General features: G+C 43.3%; 1 protein-coding gene and 1 pseudogene across 1 annotated transcript; one reads left to right on the top strand and one right to left on the bottom strand.

The window, feature by feature from the left end:
* The first annotated feature begins 11,923 nt into the window (after positions 1–11,923).
* On the top strand, positions 11,924–16,517 carry LOC113567875 (tripartite motif-containing protein 16-like; annotated as a pseudogene).
* A 395-nt stretch (positions 16,518–16,912) lies between these two features.
* On the bottom strand, positions 16,913–18,465 carry fmc1 (formation of mitochondrial complex V assembly factor 1). The gene is made up of 2 exons (XM_026996015.3): positions 18,310–18,465; positions 16,913–17,397 (listed from the first exon to the last, which is right to left on the bottom strand). The coding sequence occupies exons 1-2, from the start codon at positions 18,430–18,432 to the stop codon at positions 17,194–17,196; spliced, it is 327 nt and encodes a 108-aa protein (XP_026851816.1). The 5' UTR covers positions 18,433–18,465; the 3' UTR covers positions 16,913–17,193.

Consider the following 18,465-nt stretch of genomic DNA (forward strand, 5'->3'; position numbering starts at 1 on the left):
TCAGACAATTAATATACAGATCACAATGTGAGCCTAGGCCACACCAGAACATCCAATTCTTCAGGGTTTCCCACTTTCTGGGTTTTACATAACTAACACCAGAACCCATGGGTCACCCAGCAAAAATTACAACAAGTAAACAACTATACAAATAGCACTCAAATAGGTACAGAGGCGGGAGGGTTCAACAGTAAATTGCGTTTCAATAAGTCTCAGGCAGGATAACAAATCATTACAGTGTACACAAAATTCAGATCATGCCAGTAGATGAGACTTCTTCTGCCTTCTCAACAGGCAAAATAACAATGTAGGTACAGAATTCAGCATTCAGCTCATGCCAACGGCTGAGACTTCTTCTGCCTTATTACAGACAAAAACGCTCCTAAACTGAATTTAAACAAAATTTAAGCACAAAGAAACTGAGCAGGAAGAAGACACATTAAATACTGGGGTGTCACATACCTGCGCAGTATCCCACTTCTGACACCAGGCTGTTAGAAACTGGTTCAAAGTGACCAGTCCTTCAGGATCAATCTCATCCAAGTTACCCTCTGTCCTCTCTAGCCGGATCCGGGGAAGTCAAGAGACACTGACACCAAAGTAGTAAATCAAGAGAGTTCCACTTTATTGAGGAAAGCACAGAGTATATATGTGTCCTATATCTAAATCTAGAGGATGATGGGGGGTGAGGCATGTTCTAAGGGTCTACATAGAAAGGAAAGAGACAAGGTTAGTAAAGATTAGATGTTCTCTGCATGAACGAGCCACGAGCTGTTCCCGTGCCTGACATGAGCCACTCCTGTGCTAAGAGAGAGACAGGGAGGGGTAAAGGAGACAAGAAGAGGAAGCAGATGGCCTCGGGTGACCAGCTCATGGTCAAGCCGCCATGTCATGCCTGATAAGCAGAGACCTTGTGTTGGGTGTCTGAAGACAGAAAGGCTCCAGTGTCTAACAAACACATGATTTATTACTACTAAAGCCAGCCTGTTGACCTCTGAGAGCAGGGTCAACAAAGTATTTCACTCTGTAAAGAAGTGATTAAAACTTTTTCTGGTATTGATGAGTGTTATACCTCTATAGCTTGAGCAAGAGTTGAGGTCTCCCTTCTTTGGAAGTTTTATGGGGTGTCCCTCTTTCCATTCTGATTGTACTTGTTCATCTTTCCAAATGTTTGCAAACAGTGGGTGAAGCAACTCAGTGCTGGCTGTAGTATCAGCTTTCAGGGCATCTGCTGGTATGTTCTCCAGTCCTGTAGCCTTTCCAGTTTTTGGCTGTTTAATGGTTCTAGCCATTTCTTCATTTGTAGGTGGGCTACTACTTATGGGTAAATTACCTTTGGCTGGGTCTATGTCCAATGAGTCGACTGGTACTGGTCTGTTTAAGAGCTCCTAAAAATTCCACCCATCTCGTTATCTCATTCTTTGATCCTTTTCATCTGGGATAGCTTTCCCACTCTGTTTTCACTGGTCTTTTTGGCTGCTTAAATCTTCCAGACAACTTCTTAATAATGTTGTACAGGTTCCTCCTCATTCCTTTGTAAGCTGCTTCTTCTGCCCATTTTGCCAGTTTTTCTAAGCATTTCACTTTTTTGACCTCGATGCTCTTTTTAACTTTTTTGTTAGCTTCTAGATATTCTTCTTGAGCTTTAAATTTTTTTGGTTCTAGTTTTGCTATTTTTCATCTTCTACAGGAGCCAAGTGATATTTTTTGATATCTTGTGTGCGTTTCTGTAGCAATATTTTGGAAGAAGTTTGAGTTGCTAGCCCAGTCGTGTTGCTGCATTCTGGACTAGTTGTTGAGGTTTGATGGCTCTTGGAGGAATACCAGCAAGGAGCGAGATGCAGTAGCCTAGCTTTGAGATCACAAGAGACTGCAAAGCACCCAGGCAGCTTCCTGTGAGAGAAAGGGACAAATCGTTCGTATGTTACAAAGGAGAAATCTGCAAGACCGGTTCATATTTGAAACATGAGTTGAGAACAAAAAATGGTTGTCCACAGTTATGCCCAGGCCACGAGCAACTTCAGATGGTGATACCAGGGAAACTGTGAGGGCATGGGAAGGGCTGGGAGTTCCTGGGATGTAGAAAAGCTCAGTTTTACTAGGGTTGAGCTTAAAGGATTGATCTCCAAGATGGTGGCGCGGTAGCATGCAGCGGCCACTCCAGGTCCGATAAATGATGCTATTGTGCTACTATCTGTTGTTTTTACTACATTTTTCCAGCAACTTAAACCACATATACATGGAAACAACCAACCTCCATGTATACCACTGCCATAGCCTGCTACACTTAAGACACCATGCACAAACTTACCTGGACGACGGCGTGCTTCAGACACTCTGTGAACTCGGGTTGCTATGCATACCAGGCCTGCAGACCATGGCATCGCCTGAGTCCGAACGCCAAAGGAGGAGACACCGCAAGTGTTCTGCAAGAAAGCAGAAGTGGGGGAAGCGAGCTGGGGTCTGTGCTAGGCTAAAAGCTAATCCTATCAGACCAGCTCTACCATCTCTATTCCTCTCAAATGTCTGCTCCTTGGATAATAAACTGGACTGCATCAAACTCCAGCACACTACACAGCGAGAGTTCAGAGACTGCTGTGTTTTAGTCTTTACTGAAACATGGCTCAGTAACAGTATTCCAGATGCCACCATTCATCTGGAGGGATTAGTCTCAATCCGTGCCGATAGACAATGCGCTCTCCGGCAACATGTGCAGCGGAGGAGTATGCATTTATATCAATGAGTCCTAGTGTAAAAACTCTGTGCTTGTCATTAAGTACTGCTCACCGTTGGTGGAGTTTGTTATTGTCAGATGCAGACCTTTTTATTTACCGCAGGAATTCATGTTTATAATCGTGCTGTACATTCCACCCAGCGCAAACACGAGAGGCTCTCCAGGAGCTGTATGGAGCGATTAGTGAACTGCAGAACGTACACCCAGACGGATTGTTTATTGTCACTGGAGACTTCAACCACGCAAATCTCAAGTCAGTACTGCCTAAATTCCATCAACATGTGAACTTTGCAACAAGAGGAGCGAACGCGCTGGATCTCGTTTACACAAACATTTCCAGTGCGTACTGGGCGGAGCCCTGCCCCCACCTCGGATACTCTGATCACATGTCTGTAATGTTCATTCCTGCATATAGACCGATCGTCAGACGCTCAAAACCGCTTCTGAAGCAGGTGAGAACCTGGCCAGCAGGAGCCATCTATGCTCTTCAGGATTGTTTTGAGCAGACGACTTGGATCACATTCAAGGAGGCTGCTACTGACAGTGACACTGTTAACCTGGAAGATTATACAGAATCAGTGACTGGCTACATCAGCAAGTGCATTGATGTTACTGTCTCCAAGACCATCACCACACGCTCCAACCAGAAGCCATGGATGTCTGCTAAGGTGCGCATGCTACTGAGGATCCATGACTCAGTCTTCAGAACAGGTGACAGAGAGGCTCTCAGGAAAACAAGAGCCAAACTGTCATGTGCGAACAGGGAAGCAAAGTGTGCACATGCACAGAGGATCCATGGACACTTCAAAGACACTGGTGACACATGGCACATGTGGAAGGGCATTTAGGCCATTACTAACTACAGGAAAACATCACCTTCCTGTGACAGTAATTCCACCCTCCCAGATGCACTGAATGACTTCCATGCACAGTTTGAAGCACAGAACAACCTTGCAGCGGAAAAGTCCATGCCTCCGCAAAATGACCAGGTGCTGTGCCTGACTGTGGCTGATATGAGGCGTACTCTGCATGGAGTTAACCCACGGAAAGCTGCAGGACCAGACAACATCCTGGGTCGTGTGCTCAGAGAATGTGGTGACCAGTTTGCAGATGTCCTAACAGACATCTTTAATATCTCTCTGAGCTGCGCCATGGTCCCAACATTCTTCAAGATTACCACCATCGTCCCCGTGCCTAAGAAGCCCACAGTGTCGTGTCTCAATGACTACTGTCCCATCACACTCACATCCATCATCATGAAGTGCTTTGAGAGATTTGTCCTGAGACACATCAAGACCCAGCTTCCCCCTTCTCTGGACCCCCTGCAGTTTGCATACCGCTCCAACCGCTCTACAGATGATGCCATCTCTACCACACTTCATCGGGCACTCACACATTTGGATAAAAATGGCACCTATGTAAGAATGCTGTTCATAGACTTCAGATCAGCATTCAACAGCATTGTTCCTCAGCATCTGATTGGAAAGTTGAGCTTACTGGGCTTGAACACCTCCCTCTGCAAATGGATCTAGGATTTCTTGATTGGTAGATCTGTCAGTCCGGATCCAGAGCAGCACTTCCAGCACCACCACACTGAGTACTGGTGCTCCCCAGGGCAGCATACTCAGTCCTCTGCTGTTCACACTGCTGACTCATGACTGTGCAGCAATGCACAGTTCGAGTCACATCATCAAGTTCGCTGATAATACGACTGCGGTGGGTTTCATCAACAAAGACAACGAGTCAGCATACAGAGAGAAGGAGCAAGAACTGGTGAGCTGGTGTAAGGTCAACAACCTGTGTCTGAATGTTGACAAGACAAAAGAAATGGTTGTTGACTTCAGGAGAGCAAGGCGAGATCACTCCCCGCTTGCCATCAACGGCTCCTCAGTGGAGATCGTCAAGAACATCAAGTTCCTTGGTGTTCACTTAGCGGAGAATCTCACCTGGACCCTGAACACCAGTTCCATCACCAAGAGAGCCCAGCAATGTCTTTACTTCCTTCGGAAGCTGAGGAACGCCCATCTCACTACTTTATATAGAGGTACTATAGAGAGCATCCTGAGCAGCTGCATCATGGGAACTGCACCGCATTTGACCGCAAGACCCTCCAGAGAATAATGAGAACAGCTGAGAAGATCGTTGGGGTCTCTCTTCCCTCCATCACGAACATCTACACAACACACTGCATCCGAAAAGCCACCAACACTGTGAAAGGCCCCACACACCCCTCACATGAACTCTTCACCCTTTTGCCATCTGGAAGAAGGTACCACAGCATCTAGTCCCGCACCTCCAGACTGCGCAACAGCTTCTGCCCAGAAGCCATTAGACTCCTGAACTCTGGCTAACTCCAATCCCAATTCCGATTGTTCCCCATCACTGCTATGAGGGCTGTTTTTGTTGAATGTGCCGGTTTGTAGCCAGACTGATTGGGATCATGCAGCTGGTTCTGGGTGAGAAAAAAAGAGAATTGATTGTAAACTTTTTTGGGCTTTTATTGGGTTTATGAATTTTTTTTTTAAATACAGTAGTTTGTATGTAGTCCGCATAATCCTGAAAACATTTAACGTTGTACATTTAAAAACCACTTAAGACTATTGAGTGTTTCCATGTGAATTTGAGTAGAGATCGTGTTGGCGAAGTCAATGTATGAATATTATTAAGGGAAATAATGTGGCTAACTATTTGAATACATTGGACCGCTTGAAATGTATTGAGAGTGTAAAAATACTTACATAAAATAGTGTTGACATCCTGTCAGGTGACAGGAGTGTAAAGCTGGGTCTGAAGAACACTGGGTTGTTGTATGTGAAGATGTAGCCTACACTGTACCATTGAATAAGACAGAAGTTGACAGTGTTTGTGTGATTTAGACTGATGTTAAATACTGTCGTTATTCTTCTGAATGATCACCTTACATTGTTTCAGTCAAAATATTTATTATCATTGAATAAAACCAGTTAAATTACTAGCCACCACATGAAGATTTATTTAGGATGACAATCTTTACATTGTGCACGTCATTTGTGCACGTTTTCTGCTAATGAATGCAAATTTTACAATATGGAAATATTAAATATTAAGTTTATATTAAGAGTTATGGTATTTCTATTACTTGGGGGGGGGGGGGGGGGGAGAGAGAATGTTGACTTTTGCTCTGTTGATCTGTGTTTTTCCATCCATAACTTGCCATGCACAATCCAGGTAAGAATAAAGGAAGCTCTTCCAAGTCTTTTCCTAAACCAGTAATTTCCAATTCTGATCCTGGTATACACCATATGTCACGGAACGTTCCTCCCCCCACGAGTCACGTGGTACAGCCTACCATGTGCAAGGGGATTCACATGTGTTTTGTAACCACGCCTTCCGGGATTGCACACACCTGCGCAGGGTTTACTGTGGTTTGTTTGTCTATTTAAACCCCTGTCAGTGTGTGCACCGGTGTTGGTCATAGACATAGTGACAATGTTAATTCTGACCATTATAACCATAACGGTGCTTTGTGTAGTCAGTTATTAATGTATAGGTGTTCTATATATATAACATGAAGTGTACAGTCATGTTTTTCTTTGTGTGAGTGCCACCCTTGTTGTATATATTTAATGAAATTAAACAGTTTCACAACGTCAAGGGAGTCTGTGCGTTCTGCCCTGTGCAGTGAGGCACTCAGGCCAGCAGCAACATTACAAAAAGACCAACCATCACAGGATGCCTACTCTCTCCGCAAATGATGGACTTCCTAGCGGGAGGTGCTGCCTTGATCCCAGGACACTGGGGAGAGGACTGCTACCGGCATCTGCGTCCACTCCTGAGTTGGAGGGGAACACCCCTAGGAATTTCTTGGGGTATGCCTGAGGCTACCGAGCCAGGACTGAGGAGAGTCGAAGAGCTCCCTGAGGACTGCGGTGATGGTGGTTTGGTGGAGCCAGCTAGGTCTCTGGCTAGTGAGGGCAAAGCCCGAGTTTCTCCCCTTCTGTGGACCGGCCAGCGAGACTGGAGAGGTCCGCCGAAAGCCTCGGAGGCAGACTGCCTTGGGGGCGCTCCTAGAGTGGCTGGCGACAGGAGGACCGTTAGGGGGGATAGCAGCGTGGAACCGGGGCAGACGTGCTCCCCCACGTGTCCACTGGGGCCAAGGACATGTCTACAGCGCCTGCGGAATTAGCAGGTGCTGCATCACAGCGCCTAATGTGTGTGTGTGTTCGCGCCCTTATGTTTGTTTACAGGCGCATCACATTGCAGGGAGCGTGCCGGGATGACTCAAAAGAGGCAGGGACTCTGCCTTTCTCCCTCATGCAAGGAGGTCTCCCTGGTGGGAGGTTCCTAGTCCGCCTCGTGTTTGGTGGGCACCACGCACTGCCGTGTGGTGTTTGTGTGTGTGCACGGCAGCCTGGGGTTTGCTGTCCAGGTATAGGACGCTTCGGGAGCTCCGCCCATTGGGAGGGGGTACTGTCATGGAATGCTGCTACTGCCACTATGTGCCGGGGGATTCATATGTGTTTTGTAACCAGGCCTTCTGGGATTGCACACCTGTGCAGGGTTTACTGTTTGTCTATTTAAACCCCTGTCAGTGTGTGCACCGGTGTTGGTAATTGCCACTACGTCTGTGTTATTTCTGACCATTATAGCTGTAACGTTGTATTGTGTATTCTGTTATTAATGTATAGGTGTTCTATGTTTAAGTGTACCGTCATGTTCTCCATCAGTGTTGTGTGAGTGCCACCCTTGTTGTACGTGTTTAATGTCATTAACTGTTTCACATTTGTCAAGCAAGACTGCGTCCTGCCCCACGCACCGCGGCACTCAGGCCAGCAGCAACGTTACACTGCAGGCCTGAATACACCACGCCATGCACATTTGAGCCTTTTCCCCTGTTCTATCACACCTGTTCCAAATTATTTGTGGAAACTAAAATGTGCAGGGCTGGGAGTATCACAGGAGCAGGGTTGCTCTTACATGTTTTGAAGTATTATCAAATTCTCTCCGAATATGATAATGATTATTCATATTAGTGTGGCATTTTCCAGTTCAGACATTCCTGATATCTTGTGTGGCAGGTGTTTCTGATAAAAAGGTCAAAAAGTGTTGGTACAAGCTGGGTGGACTTAATAAAGCACACATACCAGTACAAACAGCAAACTTATGACAGGATTAATATGTACACTCGTGGCCAAATGTTTTGAAACTGATGCATACAAAGTTTACTGCCTTTTTTAGATCCTTTTGTCAGATGTTTATATGGTATAGTGAAGTACAACTATAAGCCTTTTATTCAAGTGTTTTAACTTTTTATTGACAAATACATCCAGTTTAAGCAAAGACTTAATATTTACAGTGTGGACCCTTCTTTTTTAAGACTTCTGCAATTCACCTTAGCATGCCAGATATAACTATCTGATGACAATCCATTCTTGCCTAATCAGTGCTTGGAGTTGATCAGTTTCTATGTTTGTTTGTCCACCCTCTTTTTGAGGCTTGACCACAGGTTCTCTGGGGAGTTCATCTGTGGGGTTTCCTGGCCATGGACCCAAGATTTCATTGTTTTTTTTCACTGAGCCACTTGGTTATCACTTTTGCCATGTGACAAGGTGCTATGTCATGCTGGAAAAAGCATTGTTAATCTCCAAATTGCTGCTGGGAGTCGGGAGAAGTTGCTTTTGGAGGATGTTTTGATACCATTCCTTATTCATGGCAGTGTTCTTGGGCGAAACTTTGAGCAAACCCACTCCTTTGGATAAGAATCCCCACACATGAATGGTCTCAGGACTCATGCTCACATTTTTTTTCTGGACAGTCATTTTTCCAGATGTCCCAAACAGTCTGAAGGGGGCTTCATGAGAGAAAATAACTTTACCTCAGTCCCCTGCAGTCCAATCCCTATACTTCCTGCAGAATGTCAGTCTGCCCTTGATGTCTTTCCTGGAGAGAAGTGGCTTCATGCTGCCCTTCTTGACACCAAGCCGTCGTCCAAAAGCCTTTGCCTCACTGTGCTTGCAGATGCACACTCACCTGCCTTCTGCCATTCCTGAGCAAGCTTTGCACTGGTGGTAACCCAGTCCCATAGCTGCATCCTCTTTAGGAGACAGTCCTGGTGCTTTCTTGGGTGCCTTGAAGCCTTCTTCACTGCAACTGAATCTCTCTCCTTGAAGCTCTTGATTCGATAAATGGTTGATTTAGGTACTATCTTACAAGCAGCAATGTCCTTGCCTGTGAATCCCTTTTGATTCAATGCAATGATAACTGTGTCAGGGCTGAAATGTGGTGGAAACGGGGCTTTTCATGGCAAGGAATGACTTGCAATTAATTGAAATTCATTTGATCACTCTTCATAACAATCTAGTCAATGCAGATTGCTACCATAAAAACTAAAACAGCAAACTTTGTGAAAACCAAAATTGGGGACAGTCTCAACTTTTGGCCTCAACTGTACTCATCTAAAATAAATCTAGCCTTTATCAAGAACATAAATATGTAATTAACCAAGAATACTAAGCATTTTATTTTACTTTTTGAGTCTGTCTATATTATATAGTGAGATCTGTTTAACTTAAGTGGGCTGGTGTGAACAAGTGTGCTGAACAAAATGGATTATTCTACATGAACACAGCTGCTTTCTTTAAGTTTTGTTTTGGTAATTATTGTGCTCATGTTTTAACACATTGTAGCCTACATTTCATGTGATGAGAAGTTTAATATTTTATATGTTCTGTTAAAACCGTTAAAAATGACAGAGCCCACACTGCGAGGAACAACATCTTGTCTCCTTTTGTTTTATTTCTTAAAATAAATTATTTTTAAAAGTAAACTGAAATGCCTAAACAGATGTGCAATAAAATCTTAGAAGCTGCTTCCTTCAGCGACATTTGTTTACACATAAAGACATTCTATGGTGCCGCAAGAACCACCTACTTGCTGGTCCCCACCCACCTTCAGGATGTGAGAGTCACTCCTACTTGCTGGTCTCCACCCACCTTCAGGATGTGACATTCACTCCTACTTGCTGGTCTCCACCCACCTTCAGGATGTGAGACTCACTCCTACTTGCTGGTCTCCACCCACCTTCAGGGTGAGACTCACTCCTACTTGCTGGTCTCTACCCACCTTCAGGGTGTGAGACTCACTCCTACTTGCTGGTCTCCAGTCTGCAGAGAAGCATAGTTGACGTGACATGCTAACACGCCGCTTGGTGTAATGTCCAACCCATCTGCAGGCAGTCCCACCTATTTGTGTTTTGCTGAAAATAGGATACACGAGAGAATGAGCATGTGAACACATCTATAAATGTATCAAAGCTACATACATGTGTGATGGAGCATCACAGCAGGGTGGAGGCACTGCTGCTGTATGAAGAACCCTGAAGGTGTGAGACTCCAGGTAGCCTAAATCACCCTGGAGGTGTGAGACTCCAGGTAGCCTAAATCACCCTGGAGGTGTGAGACTCCAGCTAGCCTAAATCACCCTGGAGGTGTGAGACTTCAGGTAGCCTAAATCACCCTGGAGGTGTGAGACTCCAGTAGCCTAAATCACCCTGGAGGTGTAGGGGTGTTCACTATAGCAGAAACCACAGTCTCTTTTAAGGTACAGAAACACATTGCAGCATCACCACTGAATTATGGATCAGATCTCCAGCTGATGTTCATGTTTCCTTTATTTACTAAGTGCACATATAAGAACTAAAAACTGAAAACATTGATTAAATACAGTGGTCATTTACTCAAAGTTAACCAGCATCTTTAACAGTTTAGGAAAACGTATTCATCCCCATCATTTATCATGATTTGAATCATTACCTACCTATAACAGATACATAAATTACTTCCTTAGTGTGTGTGGTTATGTGATACTGATAACAGAGAGAGAGAGAGAGAGAGAGAGAGAGAAACTGAAAAACTGTCCTTGTACTGAAGTCCCAGAGATTTTAGAGTACAGTCATAATGCATTACTGTACATCACCACCAGAGGGCAGCACACAACTGTCAATTAAAGATGAATTCCTCAGAATAAAGTCTGAACAGAGTTTGAGTTGCCAAATGCAGTTAATCCCAGATACAGTAGATGAGAAACTACAGGGTCTGTGTCTGGTTAGATTGTAGGTTGTAAAGAGTCTTTGGAGAGGTGATGTGTAGGTGAAGCAGAATCAGATGGAGTTTATTTCAGGAAAATGCAAAAATACTGTTCTCCTTCTACATGTGATGGTGTGAGAAAAAGAAATCCACAATGGAAAATTCGAGACTTGTAGATCTTTATACACATAATGAATATTTAACACAGTGTCTACAATATCAACTATCTGAGGATCTAAGAAACATCAGAGAATGGTCACAGAGGAACAATGTGGCACTGTGCAGCGCTGGTTTTAGTCTGCTTTGGTTGGGGGCGGTGCAGTAAATCATAATGGGTGGGCACGTCTTTAGTCATTGTGCAAGCCAGAACTATATTCAGAGCTATAGCCAGAATATAGCCAGAACTATATTCAAATAAATAAATAAATAAGAATAAGAATAATCTGTGATTACCATGGTTATATCATTGTTTAGGCTGGTACAGAATGGACAAGTGACCTATTCATGCTCCGCAGTCTTGTGTATGTTGCTACTGCTGGTTGTAAAGAACATTAATAAACCAAATCCACAGGCAGAGTAAAGATGATATAATCCTAATATTATAATCAGACTTTGATCTCATCATCTCAGTCATAACCCAAATTAAAATGGGAAATAAATACTCAGTCAGAATTAGTTTATCTGTGTAGATCCTACTTTATCTCTGGAGTGAAAGTCTTTCCTATTGACCAGCAAGGTGATAGTTAGAGTGACATACAGACCATAGGAGTTATTGGAGGAGAGGAAAGGAGCTGCCAGACACCACCATACAACTTAGGGGGAGCGGATACGCAATAAGCTATAGTACATGCAAACACACACATGTATCTAAATTGCCATTTGGATTTATTCCACTGAAACTGTTGTTGTCAATAATTTTAACTTTAGTAATGTTTGTACAGTTTTCAAGTGCGCTAAATTAGCTACTTTAAACCAGTACTCACATTGTTGACCCTTCTCCTTTAACAGATGATATTATTCTTTGTATTTGCATAGCTCTGCCCCCTCGGCCAAACACAGACTCAGGAAGGCCCTCCTACTCATTTCAGAGTAAACTAAACTAATCTCAGAGTTCTGCTCTCTCAGTGTAGTTAGGCAGGAAAATGACAGAAACAAGTATTTCAGAAGATCAGGACCAGTTCATCTGTCCAATCTGTGTGGATCTACTGAAGGATGCAGTGGCTACTCCCTGTGGACACAGTTTCTGTATGGTGTGTATTAATGGCTTCTGGGATCAGAATGATCAGAGGAGAATCTACAGCTGCCCTCAGTGCAGAGAGACTTTCACTCCAAGACCTGTTCTACGCAGAAACAACATGCTGGCTGAAGTGGTGGAGAAACTGAAGAATATAGAACTCCAAGCTGCTTCTCCTGCTCACTGTTACACTGGACCTGGAGATGTGGAGTGTAATTTCTGTACTGGGAGAAAACTCAAAGCCATCAAGTCCTGTCTGACATGTCTGGCCACCTTCTGTGAAACTCATCTCAAACCTCACTATGAAGTTGCTGTTCTGAAAAAGCACAAGTTGGTCAAAACGTCCTCACACCTACAAAAGAAGATTTGCTCTCAGCATGACAAAGTGATCGAGATCTACTGTCATACTGATCAAAGCTTCATCTGTTATTTATGTACAATGGAGAAACACAGAGGCCATGATACGGTGTTAGCTGCAACAGAAAGAACCCAGAAACAGGTGAGAACAAATCTTTTACAATCAGTTCTTGCTAACGCTGTCTGATCTGTAATCAATTACTTTAATCAATAGAGGTTTTAAACTGTCACTTCAGTTGTAGAATTTATGTTCTTAACTTATGTTGGTTTGTTTAAAGTGAAAGTGTTTTTCTAAAGGGTTTAATATGTTTGTCATCAGTCAGTGGTCGTAAACACGTCAGACCAGTCAGTGAACATCTACCCAGACAACACCCATCTCACAGCCTTTTAGTGATGAGGAAAGTGCTGGCATGACAGTGTCAAAGCTCAGGAGAACAAGAGTGAAGTTACACTCTTTAATCTCTGTTACAGCAACGCATATCACCATATGTGATATACTGTAGAACTACATATCAGTAGGAATGTGTTACATTTTATGGCATTTAGCTGACACTTTTATACAAAGCGACTTACAATTATGACTGAGTACAATTTGAGGGTTAAGGGTCTTGCTCAGGGGCCCAACAGTGGCAAATTGCCAGCAGAGGGACTTGAACTGGCAACCTTCTTATTACTAGTCAAGTACCTTAACCACTTTACCACTGCCCTCACTTACGGTGCAATATAAGTTATAAAGTCTGGATTTCTATGGGAGGGTGGAGAGATGAATGAAGGGAAAGAAAGAGATGATAGATGAATGCCATCAATATGAACTGCAGTTTGGTGCTTGGGGTCAGATATTGAGTCTCTTTACCAAGTTTTATGGCTATAACTTGAGTGTTTGGACAGTGCTGTAGGCCTTAGTCGTGTCTCAAATCTGAATGGTGAACTTGCATCAAATGTCAGGTGATGTCACATCAACAGCTGACATGTTAAAGTGGACAGAGTCTTGCTGGACTGTTAAATGCTGCTTGCAGCTATATTTTATATTTAAACTTTGTGAACTTACAGTGTGGCCCAGACCAAAACTACAAACAAAACCCCAAATGATCTGTTTTACACACACTGTCTAACATACCAAACAAAACACAGACTGCCTCTCTCTCTCTACCTACTCGTACTAAACACTGTAGAGGTTTTCACTGAGCTTATCAGTGTGTAGCTGCTTCTAACAAAGACTTAATCATCTGATGGCATCAGTATCTCAAACACATTCAGAAGTGAAGAACTGTAATAACCAAACACTTATAAAGCTCATAATTCATAAATAGATTAATATAATGTATTCATCCACAGAGTGATCTAAAGGAGGAGCAGAGGAAATTCCAGCAGAGAATCCAGGAGAATGAGAAGAAGGTCCAGGAGCTGAAGCAGGCTGTGGACACTCTTAAGGTGAGTACTGAGTAGAGAGCTGCTGGAGCAGCTATTTCAGAGTTCAGTCAGGCCTCTCCTCCAGACAGCCAGTGAGGAGACCAGTGTTGACACACTTTGGGATCCTACACAACCACAATGTGCACTATAAGTCATCCAGGGTCACAGTGAGGGAGTAGATGATACTTCAGCTTTAAATAGACCTCCATCTTGTCTGTGTGTCTCCTAACAGCGCTCTGCACAGGCAGCAGTGGAGGACATTGAGAGAATCTTTACTGAGCTGATCCACTCCATTGAGAAAAAGTGCTGTGAAGTAAAAGAGCTGATCAGAGATCAGGAGAAGATTGAACTGAGTCGAGCTGAAGGACTCCTGGATCAACTGGAGCAGGAGATTGCTGATTTTAAGAGGAGAGATACTGAGATGGAGCAGCTCTCCCACACAGAGGATCACATCCATTTCCTCCAGGTAACAAACTCTGTCTCAACTACAGAGAAACCTGCTCCTCATCAAGTTTCTATGTGTCTTTCCAAAAGCTCATTAAGACCACCATAAATATAACTGTCTGTCTAATGACAAATGTGTGTTTGGCTTGATTTGGTGTGACATCATTCATTCCTCTTGTACACCTTTATCTTTCTCCATTATGTTTTCTTCTCTTTGTAGAGTTTCCAGTCTCTCTGTGTCTCTTCTGGATCTGAGGACTCTCCCAGCATCCCTGTCCATCAACATCTCTCTCTGATCTGAAAGAGTGACTAGAGGAATTCTGCAAGGAGGAATTCAACAAAATCTCTCAACAAGGTAAGAGGAGCTATCCTGCTGTGAAACATAATGATGGAAATCTCTACTTACTCAGTGACAGGGTAAAGAAAGCTATAAGATTACCTAAACTAGATAGAAGGGATTTAATGTACCTTTGGGATTCTACAATTAATAGTGCCTTAAACTGGTAAATGTCATTCATGCAGTTCATGTTTGGACTTTCATGTGTTGATGGATTGAAATCTTCAAATATTTCTAGTGTTCAATGTTCTTACTATTAAAAAATAATCCCACACATACAGAGAGAGACAGAATAGAGAGAGAATGAATTTGCATTAATATTATTTGCATTAATAATAAATTATATTTGACTGGTTGACTAATTGATTTAAACTTCACATTAGGGTTCTGTAGTAACCTAGCAACCATAGAAGGACAAATGAATGAATACAATAACTTCTGGACACTAATATTACATCATGATTCACTAGTGATCAAACATGAGAAGGAATTATTTGTTCTTGTAGTAGTGGCATTGGATGGAATAATTTTATATAATAGCAACCAGGAGGGGGCGCTAATACTCATCTATTGATGAACATATTAAACATTGTTCTTGTTATTGACTCATGAAGAAATGCTGGGGTAACAGGACCTTTGTGTATTAAATATGAGCTCTGTGGGATAATCTACCATTTTACACTAGAGGGCGCTAATACTCTTAACTAATGATGAAGTATTACACATTGTTCCTGTTAATAACTCATAAAGAAATGCTGTAGTTAGTTTGGCTGTATTTCAAATAGTCTACTACATACCCACGTACAAATAGGGCCCAAAATCAGTGTGTCATTTGGAGTAAAATACATTTTTCCAGTATGTCAAAGATACCCAGGTGACATACTACTTCAGCCAAATATTCCAGTTCATGACCAGAGACCCTGTCAGTTAACAGTGGTGGAAAATCTCAAGAGTGGTTGGAACCTATGCCATATGCAGTATACACAGACAGATGTAAAGAGAGAGAGAATCTTCCTGATGATATTTACTGATCTTCCCCAAAGTCCATAATTAACAGAAAGATTAGAGAATGTTTTTCTTCATAAACACTTAAACCACATATAATCCCACATTTATTCTGATCATTTTCTGTCTTTCTGGATGGATTATTTGGGTCTCATTCATTCTGTTGGATCATTTTGATTCTGTTCCTCCAGAGCTGCAGCAGTTCAGGTTTTACCTTCAGAGCCAAAGACCAGAGAAGATTTCCTGAAATGTAACACACACACACACACACACAGGCACGCACACATTCAAATATTACTTGTACACCTGGTTTTAATATGAACATGTCATTGTTACCATGGAGAAAAACACAAATGAGTGTATATTAATTAATATTAATAGAACTTGTAAATAAAAACCTCAAATGTTGTTTCAGATTTTTATCAGTTGACTCTGGATCCAAACATATCGTCACCTCACCCTGTCTGAGATGAACAGAGTGGTGACATGGAGTGAGAGAGTCCAGCCATACTCTGATCATCCAGAGAGATCTGACTACTTGTCTCAGGTGATGTGTAAGGAGAGTGTGTGTGGACACTGTTACTGGGATGTTGAATGGAGCAGTGTGGGAGGGGTGATCATATCAGTCTCATATAAAGATATCAGCAGGAAAGGACGGGGTAATGAGTGTGGGTTTGGACTCAATTCTCAGTCCTGGAGTCTGTGGTGTTCTTCCACTCTCTCTTTCTGCCACAATAACATTGAGACTGAGATCCCAGGACCACCGTCCTCCAGAATAGGAGTGTATGTGGATCACAGTGCAGGAACTATCCTTCTACAGTCTCTGACACAATGACCCTCCTACACACAGTCCACACCACATTCACTCAGCCCCTCTATGGTGGTCTTGGGGTTGGCCTGAATTGAATTGTGAGGTTGTGTGATCCCATATAATGTGTTTGTGTTATAGTTTGTGGTGTGCTGTGTGCTCACTACTCCTAAAAGAAAAGTTTACGAGTTTTAACTTTTGTTTTGCTGGTTTTAAATTACAATAGCTGATTTCTATAAAATGTAGGTACTATATTAAATTTCCTTTAGGCATAAAGCAGATTTATGCCGACAGGCAGAATGCACTTTACCAGTGACACAGTACTATACCTCCATCACACCAGCCATGGGAGAACCTTCATTATGACACTCACCAGTTTTACTTGATAGGGCACAGGGATTATGTTAATAGATCCATCACTCATAATTGCCAAACGAAAGACCTGGAGAAAGATCCACTCCGGCTGTTCCTCACTGTCTTTTGCCATAAGATGTGATAAAGGTCATTTGGCCAACGATGATTATTTGAACATTGAAATTTATTCTGAAAGTCCTAATGTATATACATGTGTGGGATATTTATGTAAATATTAAACAAACAATCAGTTGGATTACATTTTTCACATGAAGAAAAGCATATTTACAAAATGTTCTAATTCAGGACCATAGAAAAGCCAGAGGGTGTGTGCGCACACAGACTGGAAACGGACTCTCGTTGGTCTGGGTGGGTCTCTGCTTTGCCACAGTGCTGCTGGGAACCCACTGTCTGGTCCTCCTGTGCTGTCCTTCCTCCTCCTCTTCCTCAGTTCTCCCAGCCCTTGCCGCCAGGTTGGGATGGGAGGCGGAGTCCCACACGGCCGGCTGTCTCCTCCGGGCTGCACTCGCCACGCCCGTGGTACAGCCTGTGCAGCTCCATGTGTTGCCGTGTTGACGAGAGCAGACACAGGTAGGTGTGAGAGGTGTGAACAGCTTCCCTCTGAGCACGACAGTAACGTTCCCCACTCACCTAAAGAACACACACACGTGAGCAGACAATACTACAGAGCAATAAGATGGTGGAGGAAACACACAGAAATACTCTATAGGGTACTCAAGTATATAAGATGGGTGCCGTGTTCTCCACACATAGCCTACTCCAAGCACGGCTCCCAAATAAAACAGGTGCACGCTAAGTAATAATCGACCCAGAGAACTTGGTATGTACCGCGATGGCGTGTAACCTACCACGAAAATACAGAGGCCGTAATAAGATGGAATAGCATCGGTATCTTAGATACGGGTGACGGTGGATTTAGCAGGGGAACAACATGTAGTCCAGTTGTCTGTGAACACACTGGACTCTTAGCTAAACAGTGCATTTGGAGAGCTTCATGTACACGTGTCTTAGCCGTAAGGTCCGTGTACATGCTAGTATCTTAAGCATACGTGTTAGATACAAGTATAGACTAAACGTCCGTGTTAAACCAGCTAAACGCAGGCTTCTGCATCAGCTACGCCAGTTCCACAATGACAGTGGGGCAGATATGTGCCCGGCCGTAAAGGACGAGGTCACCATGTTACTACTGAAGAGATGAGCTCCACCCGGCGTCTAACTGGACTGTAACTCAGTTTTAAAGCGCTATAAGAGTGTGTGAACGCTTTAAACTTTAATACTCTCACTAGCTAACTACATTCATACTACACACAGACTGTAATGTCTTAATGTTGGAGAGATACACTATGGTGGTGGTTACTGTGCATAAATGAACTACGTAGCTGGGAGAGCTAACTGGGCTAAGATAAGATGCTAATATAGCCCTGGGCTCCGTTCTGGTTCGTCCTACACACCGGGGTATCGTGGTCGCCCCATGTCTGACTCGGCCAAACAGCAACATAAACGAACTTACCGAACTTTGCTACAGTCTCATGTGGTATCTACCTGGTTTTTGCGAAATTGTTCCGTCACATAATTGTACGCCATCGTGTGTTTATACTGCGGCCCCTTTAGAAGTCTCAACTCCTTCAGAATGGCGCGGTACACGCGCAGCGGAGCAGCGGCCATGTCTGCGCAGCGATGACGTGGCAACACGGTCTG

Source organism: Electrophorus electricus, chromosome 6 (assembly GCF_041902795.1).
Source record: "Electrophorus electricus isolate QZ-2024a chromosome 6, ASM4190279v1, whole genome shotgun sequence".
Classification (NCBI taxonomy): domain Eukaryota; kingdom Metazoa; phylum Chordata; class Actinopteri; order Gymnotiformes; family Gymnotidae; genus Electrophorus; species Electrophorus electricus.

What these genes read in the sequence shown, in the direction of transcription:
- fmc1 (XM_026996015.3), bottom strand. Translation starts at nt 18,432, where the DNA reads ATGGCCGCTGCTCCGCTGCGCGTGTACCGCGCCATTCTGAAGGAGTTG. An exon ending in AACAATTTCGCAAAAACCAG is followed by an intron (nt 17,398 to 18,309) that starts GTAGATACCACA and finishes TGTGTTCTTTAG; the next exon opens with GTGAGTGGGGAACGTTACTG.